The following is a 10,516-nucleotide window of genomic DNA, read 5'->3' on the forward strand; positions in this document are numbered from 1 at the left end:
GCGCATGCACCCTATAGCTGAAAAAAAAAAATTCTACTAAATCAAAATGCAATGATCAAATCTTAACTTCACTCAACATTTGTATGATGCTATTATTTAATATACAGTTCAAATTCAAATTTGTCCATCTGTCTTAATAATGTCTTAATGTGTTTTGCAGATATTATTTGATAAGGTCGATACTGCATTATGAAGGCTCATTGCAATTTGGCACTTACTTTCAACTCTGGTCTCTGACCACTATCCAAGTTCTAAATCCTCCAAATCTCTATACTTGTCACATGTTGTTCCCTCTGCCTTGTCTTAAGGAAATAACTTTCACAACTGTTTAAATTGTGTTCTCATGCTAGCACAGAAATCTTGGACTTTATCAAGAATTTGGGACAACATTTTTGTCCTTTTTCATATATGTGCAAGCTCTGTCTATGGTATTCATCCTATTTTATTTTGTCTGTCATTTCTCCCACTAGACTATTAACCATATAAATTTATAAGGTCTTGCTTATCTTCACATGCCCTGTATCTTGCCTCATAGGATATAATGGATTCTCAATTAATGCCTTATTGAGTGAATAAATAACACGGGAGGAATGTTTTGTTCAAATGAATGCTTGATAAATATTTGCTATATTACAAATGAGATCAAGAGCCTAAAGCTTTGATTAACTTTGCTATTGTCATTGAAAATGAATCTGAAGTCACATTTAGGGTTGCAATTCCTCAGATAGGAGTATCATGATGAAGAGACTCACCAAACTCAGTTGGTACATTTATTAAAAAATACAGATAGCAAATCAGTCTATCCTAAGAAAAGGACCTAATGAATCATATTTCTGAAAAAGGAAGAGTTATAATTCTTAGGAATAATACAGTAGAAGATGATTACATGTTAATAAAGTCTCACCTTTCCAACTAATGCAGGAATATTCATTGAGTTAGTTGCAAATCCCATCCCAAAGACCATAGCTGCTTCTACATTCAGGAACTTAGCCACAAGGTCCTCCAGCTCTTTATGTTTATCCAAGGTACCTGCATATGAAATTTATACGAGTGAGCCTTCTCTTTCAACAAGTTTGAGACTGAACAGTTAAATTCTCATACACATTCATTATTTAAAGACTTATACAAGAATGTTCATAGCAGAAATATTTGTCACAGTTTCTATCTATTGGAGAAACAACCCAAATGTTCATTTACTATAGAATGGATAAATAAACTGGGCTATTTATATAGTGGGGTATTTATATGATGGAATTTAATGCTACAATGAGAAACAAAGAACTGCTGATTCACGCAATGAGGTGGATAATCTCACAAAAATTGTTGAGGGAAAGAAGTTAGTTGTTTAAAAACATACAAGCTGTATAAGTCCATTTATATAAATTATACAACCAAATAAAGCAAATATAATATTAGAAGTCAAGATAGTGGTTTTATTTTTACTAGGAATATACAGAGGGTTTTGAGATTCTCTGATTCTTTTTTGCTTTAGGGTGTGTGAACTTACTGGAGAGAGAGAGAGAAACAGTAAAAGGGAAAGTGAGAAATCATCCCCTAGAGACAATGACAGGTAAGGTGATGGCCATGCCACAATCCCTTCTTTTCCATCTCTTCTCAGAATCTTGGGTATGCATACACATGTGCTCAGCATGAGTTTCAAGCTGCTGGGTCTGGGACTCAAACTGTGATCAGTCATGTGGGAATCCAGTGATGTAACCACTCTGCCATATGCTGGCCCCTTCTCTGAATGTTTGGGTGCTGGTTATTTAGGTATGTTTGCTTTGTGAAAATCCTTTGAGCTGTATGCTTAAGATTGATATACTTTTCTATGTATGTTTTATAATACAATAAAATTTACAAAAATACCATGATTCCTCTCATTGTCCACCCTATAGTCTATGAGTAATTAATTAAATCATAACCTGCTCAGAGGTTCCCCACACTTAAATGTAAATAGATCTCTCTCCATATAGTCTAGTAAAACTAGTTACTTTTTTTTTTTTTTTTTTTAGAGGTATTTTTCTGATAGGGTGCGTGTGCTCACTATAGACTGACAGAAAGCGAGAAATCACCCCCCAGGAAGGATGATGCAGTCTCTTCTCCATTCTCCTCTTGAGATTTGGGGCACTCACGCACACGTGCCTGGTGCAAGTTTCAAGCCTCCGGGTCCAGGACTTGAACTGTGGTTGACCACGTGGGAGCTCAGCGATGTAACCGTTATACCACCTAGTGTTCCTAAAATTAGTTATAATTTATTGAATCTATTAGATAGCTAACTCTGCTATTTAGCTTATCTCATTTAAAATAAGAGATAAGATAGGAGCCCACTAATGTGAGTACCATTTGTTTTACAGATAAGAAAAATGAAGCTTAAAGAAGTCTCAGATAAAAAGCAACAATTTAGCCTAATTCTGAAGTTCTTATTTTTATCTCTCTAGACCTTTTCTATACTTCTTTCCCAATTCTTCCTTTTTTTTTTTTTTGAGAGGTTTTTGCTATAGGGTGTGTGCACTTACCAGAAAGACAGAGACAGAAAGCGAGAAATCACCCCCCCAGGAAGGATGACCACGCTGCAATCCTTTCTCCTTCTTTCTCCTCGTTGGATCTTAGGCACGCATACAAGCACATGTGCCCGGCGTGAGTTTAAGCTACCAGGTCTGGGTCTCAAACCATGGTTGACTACATGTGAGTCAGCGACATAACCATTATGCCAACTGCTAGTCCCCTTAATTCTTTCTTAAACAAGGCCCTTGAGGCCTTGCTGACAGCAGATGTTGATACATACTTCCCTTATTCTCTGTTTGTTATCACTTGAATTTCTAAATCTGCACTGTCAAGTATAGTAGCCATTAGCCACAAATGCATTGAAAGATTGAATTTTTGATTTTATATAATTTTAATTAACTTAAAATTGAAACATTATAGTTTTTAGTTTTTATTTATTTTCAGGGTTTTTTGTTTGTTTTTTGTTGTTTTTTTTTTTGCTCTAGAGTGTGTGCACTCACGAGAGAGAGAGAGAGAAAGAGAGAGAAAGAGAAATAAATGATTCCTCAGGAAGGATGGCCTTGATGCAAGTTCTTCTCCATTCTCCTTTCTGGATTTTGGGCATGCATGGGTATGTACCCATGTTTTCAACAGCTCAAACCATGGAGTTGGCCATTTGAGATCTAGCACCTTAACCACCAGGCTATCTGCTGGGCCTAAGAGCTACCTGCTGGCCCTAAAAGATCTTCTGTTAAAGACAACTTTGTTAATTTGATAGGATTACATTTCACATTAACCACTGAACATTTCATCTCTGAATTGAGATACACTGAAAGTATTAAATATACTTTTGAAAGACTTAATATACCAACATGAGGAATGTGAAATAGCTCATTAATTTTTTTAAATACTGATTAAATGTGTAAATGAGAACAATTAGGATATCTTGGGTTTAAAGGAAATGTGTTATTAAATTAGTTTTACCTTTTTTACTTATTTAATGTAGCTATTAGAAAATTTAGAGTTACATGTTTCTTGGATTATACTTTTATTGGGCATCTCCTTCAAGATGATACAGTTGACAGAACACAAAAATAAGTGGAGAGTTGCTGCAATTTGCATTAATGGAATGTAGAAGCTATTGCTCAGATTTAAATTAGAGGAATATCATTAGCATATTTAGGGCTAATAGAAGCAGGCTTCCTTCAATCCAAGGATTAATACATTTTATTACACAGAATGTAAAAATTAGAATTTTATTTAAATGGGAAAATTAGCCTTCTTACTGTGCTAAAATGGGGAAGACTTAAACTTTAGAAGATGTAGAATTGTCAGTTTGAATAGTTATTTTACATTTAATATCAGAGACATTTAATGGCCAATCTTTGCCCTTTGTGAGAGGTCACATGGTCATATCACAGATGGTGATCTTTCTTCTCAAACCAGAACTACTTATCCCCAAAGTTGTCTGAGCTATAGTAAAATAAGTATGCTATCAGAGTCACTCTTAAGGTTTGGGGTAAAGTTAGAAGTATAAATTGCAGTTTAAAACTTAATGTATCAAAGATATATATTATGAACCAGAATAGAAATCCAAAGATAAAAACATAGTTACATAATAATTTATCAGATTTTCTTTTACGTAAAGACTGAATTTGGAAAGAAATGGTAGTAAAAAGGTGTCTGGCTTGGGAATGAGGAGATTGGGTTCTGTTCCCAACTTTTCACTAAGTGGCAGAGGCCTCTTCCTGTATGAATGAACCAAACTGACTCCATTTTGCTAGAACTAATTCTACCTTTTGTCCTTCTCCTTTCCCCTTTGTAGAGTAACCTTTTGCTAGCCCTGCGCAGAAATTTCTGCTTAAGTCAAATCCTATACCAATTTTCATCTGAGGTGGTCATTCACATCCTTTGACAAAGATAATGGTCTATGCCTTAGTATTTGAGAAAGGAAAGACTAACCACCTTTGACCCTGGGGCAGTCATATAGGCAGCCAGATGACTTGCTCCTTCTGACCTCAAGTGTGGGGCAATATGTTTCTCCTGGATAATTTGCTTCCCCCAGGAGTTTGCCCTTGTGTTCAACCTATTGCTCTTCCACTAAAAACTGGAACAAGACAAGGATGCCCACTTTCTCCACTCTTTTTCAATATAGTACTTAGAGTAGTAGATGACACAAGGAAGATCAAAAGCCATGCAAGCCAAGCTATGAAAGAGAGGCATTGTATGTCCCCACTTAATATATACCAAGTGTCTGCACTCTATGACTGAAACTAATTGACTAAAGGATATAGATGTAAATACCAGATATATTGTGCGTGAAAGAGGAGGGTCTGAGGAAGGACATTAGAAGATAAATAGGGAGGCAAAGCATTAATGGCACAAAGAAATGTGATATTATTAGTTGAAGATATTTTGTAGTTTCATCAATTGTACTAGGGAGAAATGTTCATCTGTTGAAATATCTATTTTGTAAGACAAATAATGTGATTGAATGTATAAAAGAAAATGAAATAAAAAATAGTAAAAATAAATAAAAGAAAAGCCTAGGCAGGAAAAAAAATAGTGCCTGTAGTAATAACACTGCACAGTGCTCTATAAAGCATTTCACTAAGGGAGACTTCATGCTACCTGTTCATACCACACAAAAATGGGGACATGAGGAAGCTTCTGGAGGCTTTGACTATGGTGATGGCTTCGTAGTTATATATCTATGTTTGAACCAGGCAAATTGTATACATTAAATATGTGCAGTTATTTTGTATGTAAATTATATCTCAGTAAAGGTATTTTTAAAAGAGAAAAAAATTCTGAAAAAAAGCAAAATACAGAGGAGGAGGAATTATGGTATGATCATTCTCTATGGGAAAGACTTTCTAGCTTTCTCTCTCTGTCTGTCTGTCTGGTAAGTGCATGTGTCTTCTGTCAAGTTAAACAAATAAAAGATAAAAATGCAAAAAAAAAAAAAAAGCCATACAAGTCCAAGGAAATAAGGTGACCAGCTAGTTAAACAGTAGCTTGAAAATATTCTGACCTAGAGAAGTAAAGATAAATGGCACTTATACTTTGCCACGTTGGTAACTTTCCCCATAAGCTTTCTTGCCCAGAGGGTCAGGTGAAGTTGTATACTGGCCAATACCCTAGAAGTACATGAACAGAAGTCCCTGATAACTCTCAGTGGTATCTTCTCTCCCCTTTATCTTTTTCTTTTTCTTTTTTTTTTTTTTGAGAGGATTTTGCTATAGGGCGCATGCGCTTGCCAGACAGAAACAGAGAGACAGAAAGTGAGAAATCACCCCCCAGGGGGATGGCCACGCCGCAATCCCTTCTCCTCCATTCTCCTCTCGGGATCTTGGGCATGCACACACACACGCCCAGCATGAGTTTTAAGTCACTGGGTCCGGGACTCGAACCGCGGTCGACTACGTGGGAGTCCAGCGACATAGCCATTATGCTAACTGCTGGTCCCACTCCCCTTTATCTTTTTGAAAACTGCCACCCAGAAATTTATCTACAGCAGTTGTATCACTGGTTTGCAAATTTCTGCATGAGAACTAGAAGTCTCTAGGATAATATGAGATGTGTCATCAAGTAATCAAAGAGCCAACCAACTCATGAGAAATGGGTTTGCTTAAGACTGTCTGAGAAATTGCCCACAATAAGGTCTTTGTACTTTGCCCTGGCATAGAGAGAGGAAATGTGTGTCCGTCTGAGTTCTCCAAATACTAAACCTTTTCTGAATTTTCAGTGAGCATATCATTATTAGAATAACTTTTAAGTAGATCAGTTTCTATGACCACAAGTATCACAGCTGAGTTGTGAGTTATGAATCATTTTGTAGGTAGGTGCTTATCATTATTTGAAGAAAACAATAGTCCCCAAATCCCTTATCCTGGAACTTCTCTGTTTAGTGTTTACAGCTCATATTTTATAAACAAATTAAAAATATTCCTAGGATAATAAGACATTTTCCACTTCAGGAAGTCATATCTTTGGAAGTTAGACTGGGTTGGCTTGAGGTCAGGTGGGCTTCTTTGAGGAGTAATAAAGAATTTGGCTATTGTATTAATTCCATTTTTTTTCTCTTCCTGTTCTTCATATTAAGGAAACAAAAATGTAGGGCTCTATTGGGGAAACATAGTAGTTACTGAGAACATAGCTAACTTGCCTTGCACACATACTCAGGGCTTATCCTGACTGAGTAAAGATGTTAAGTTGCAGTTGGTAGTCTGACTATTTGGGTAGTTTTAGAAATTATATTCAACATTTTGTTTTGGCATGTAAACATGGACTTTTTCAAATCACAAGGGAGCATAGCTATCATCCTAGCTGAAAGTAAATGTAAATTCACAATGGTTTTTATTTCTCTTCTGTTTCTCTCTGACATTTCAGTCTCTGAAGGTCAATAACAGCCACAAATTTGTTAGTGATAAATAGATCTGCAAATGAACATGTTTGGCATATATTGACTTTTGTTTGTATCCTAATGTTTATTTATCAAGCAGAAAACATTCTTCGTTAATCAACCCATAAATAAAAACTAGATTCATTCTCTTACCAGCTCTCCAAGTAGTATTTTCTTGTGCCAAGCACTGGGCCATCCATTAAATCAATAAAAACCATATTTAGAACACAGTACTATCATTTTGTTCTTGTACTATGGATTTCTGCTGGATTTTTACTGATACTAGCTGGCTCATAGTCTTTAGTCAGAATTTAGAGACTGCTGGCCTTCATACTGACATATTGGCATTGATTAATAGCAGATTGTGAGTGTTATTGATGAACCTGTTTTACAGCCACCTATTCTTCCTATGTGGCAAAAGTGAAGATGATTTCCCAAACTGTGACTGTAGTCGCTTTTGGCCCACATGTTTTGTTTGTGGACTGTTCTCTAGACTTGGCCTGAAAGCAAGTTACTATGAGTATTGTTAGCTATTCTATTTGGCTGTTCTAATTGTGCCATTGCCATCAGTTCAGATCTATGTCACTCTGTTTGAACTAGTGATTTCTGGATTAAAGCCAGCATCAACCCTTCTGCCTAAAAGGTCCACATCTGAGCTCGTTATCAAAAGCTCTTGGGATACTTTGCTCTCTTTTTGTTCCACTCGTGTCTAATTTTAGCACAGGTTATGGAGTTTCATTTTCTCTTGAGTGACTTTGCTTTTCTAATGAATATTCACAGAAATCCTGAAAGAAGCCAGATATGTTGTCTGAAATGGGTTTAGGTCATACTATCACACTGCTGCTGGGTAAACAGACACTCTGTCCTGATGAAGTCTGATAAAATAGAAAACACTTTTATTTGCCCACCTACTGAAGTTCTTATTTTAAACAAGTCACCTTGTGGCAGGTTAAAGCAGTAGTAAATAATTCGAATTATATACAAATAAAAACCTTAAGTGAGGAATAAGCATAAACTTCTGATGTACCTTCAATGTTGATGAGAGAAAAATATCTTAACTGGTTAGTATGATGAACTGTCCCTCATCTCATGTTCTCCCTTCTTTTTTAAGATATCATTTATATATTTTTTTATTCATTTATAGTGTATATTCTAAGGTATACAACATGATTTCTTTTTCCTTTTTTCTTTTTTTAGTTTTTGCTATAGTGTGTGTGTGCTTGACAGAGAGAGACAGAGAGAAAGAAAAAGAGAAAAAGGTAAAACAAGAAAGCATCCTCCAGGAGGGATGGCCATGCAATCCCTTCTCCTCTAGTCTCTTCTCAGGATTTTGGGCACACACACACACACACACACACACACATGCCCAGTGTGACTTTCAAATTTCCATGTCTGGGACTCGAACCACACAGCTGGCCATGTGGGATTCAGTGTTTTAACTAAATGCCACCTTCTGGCCCCAAAATGATGTTTTAATATACATACAGATAGTGGAAGTATTACTATAGTCAAATGAATTAATAAATCCAGGATCTCATAATAGCTTCTCCCCCCACACTTTTTGTGACAGAAGCACTTAAAATCTACTCTTATATAGTAAAAATTCTGAGTGCATTACAATATTATTAAGCGTGGCTCTCTCTCTCTCTCTCATACACACACACAGACATAAAGAATAAAACATTGGTTACCAAGTATGAGGTGGGGTGAGAAAATGGGGAGATGTACGTCAAAGTATACAAAATAGCCTATGTACAGTGTGTGTGTGCATGGACACACACAAACATATATATGTATTTTTGAACTGTTTAATAAATTGCAATTATGATGTCCTACTCATTCATAAATATTTCAGTGTATATTTCCTAAAAGCAAACAATTCTCTAACTATATTATTATTATTACTATTGATATAATACTATTTATCTATTCTACTATACACCTAATTCAGATTTGATTCTCACACTTTTAAAATTCATCTTTGAAATGAAAAGTTAAAAGTTAAAAATTAAAAGTTAAAAAGAGTGTAATGAATGCCCACTAATGTACCATGGTCAAGTCATTTAACCCTCACACGTACACATATTCTAAAATCCTCACACCCACAAACACTCTACAAAGTAGACAATCATCTTCTGATTTTACCAATGAAGAAATAGGTAGAGGTGATATAACTCAAAGGAGACAGAGCTAACAAGAACAGATCATCTACTAACTATGTGCCAACCTAGCTTACTGAAACATTTAAACTTGATCTCAATTGTCAACAACATTTTGAGGTTGGTACTATTATTGTCTTCATTTTTCAGATGAGGACCCTAAATATTGAGAGTTCAGCTCACTCTGAAGATTCCTTCGAGGCTCCAAGGTCATGCAGTTTAGTAAGTATAGAGCCAAGATTCAAATTTGGAATGTCTGACTCTACATGAAACTTTTCATCACAATTCCATGGTACTTTCTAAAGCAAGAATTTTTGTCAGTTGCTAGCTGAAGAGATGCAAAGTATCAACATGTTTTTAAAAACAAAAAAAGATTTATTATTATGAACATTGTAGATAAGTTCTTGAAATATTAACTTCATATTCTTCTTAGTCCCCCCAACACCTTTTATGTTATGTGGGTAGTCAGGTATTATTTATCCTTCTGCTTTAGGGGAGATTCATAATACAGGGTTCAAGGTGGAATTTGCTTCCTTCCTGTCTTTTAAAAAGTTCACAGGAATTGAAAAGATTATATCAGGTATTCTCAAAGGAAGGAAATTAAGGCATGTGAAGCAAAGAGGACAAGATAAATTTGATCAAAACTAAGTTAATGAATCCACACACTTATCATGATGGTAGCCATCTGGGGACAGTTGCAAGTTGTACAAAGGTAGCCTGAATGTTAGTATTGGTGTTTAGTGCTAACCAGAGACTCCTCAGCTTCCAGTATGAGACAGAAACAGTGGGCTGCTGGGTCACAAGGTTTATATTCACTGAAACAGTGGGTCATCAGTGTTGATCAGAGCGGTCTTAAGATCAAAGGCCAAGAAAACATCCCTGATGTTTGGGAGTTGCATAATCCCTAAAACCTTTGCTCCATCTTGAAGGATGGAAAACCCAATGTAAAATAAAGTAGAACAGTCATATGGGAGTTTGTGGTCAACTTCAACTTGTTTAAAAAAACTTGTACACTTTCATATTAGAGTCTGCGATACACATGAACTTTTTATTTATTAGCTATGTGATTTGGGGGAACATTATAGAAACTTTCTGAGCTTTAGTATACTCTTTCATAAAAGGAATTTAGACTAAACATTGGGGACTTGACAACACTAAGTTCTATGGTTTCATTAGTCTACCTATATTTTACTTTGATTAAGGGGCAGATAATTAAGTATGGAAATGACATAATGAGATGGGTAGGCTCTAAAGTGTAACTTGGTTGGAGATTAATATATATGCTCCTGTGTGATTTTTAAATTCTAGCTCATCAACGAAAGCATTTACTCCATTCTTTCTAGGGTCAATAAAAGGCACTTAAAGAACACAGGGTGTCCAGGTTGTTGTGGAGTTCAAAGAAATGTGAATATTTATTTTCCCTAAAGGATGATAAAAAACATAAAATTAGAAAAAAAAAAAGTAGGGA

General features: G+C 35.6%; 1 protein-coding gene across 3 annotated transcripts in view; it reads right to left on the minus strand.

Annotated features, from left to right (window-relative positions):
• The window catches only part of SPTLC3 (serine palmitoyltransferase long chain base subunit 3), a 161,539-nt gene that overhangs the window by 79,874 nt on the left and 71,149 nt on the right, over positions 1-10,516 (minus strand). For 2 of the 3 annotated variants that reach the window (XM_014585987.2, XM_014585988.2), the window contains exon 5: positions 962-1,029. In XM_014585987.2, coding sequence (XP_014441473.1) covers positions 962-1,029 — 68 coding nt within the window. Of the gene's footprint in view, positions 1-904; positions 1,030-10,516 lie in introns of all 3 variants that reach the window. The other variant, XM_006143659.3, reaches the window with a different exon arrangement.

This window comes from Tupaia chinensis, unplaced genomic scaffold (assembly GCF_000334495.1).
Source record: "Tupaia chinensis unplaced genomic scaffold, TupChi_1.0 Scaffold000101_1, whole genome shotgun sequence".
NCBI classification, from domain to species: Eukaryota; Metazoa; Chordata; class Mammalia; order Scandentia; family Tupaiidae; genus Tupaia; species Tupaia belangeri.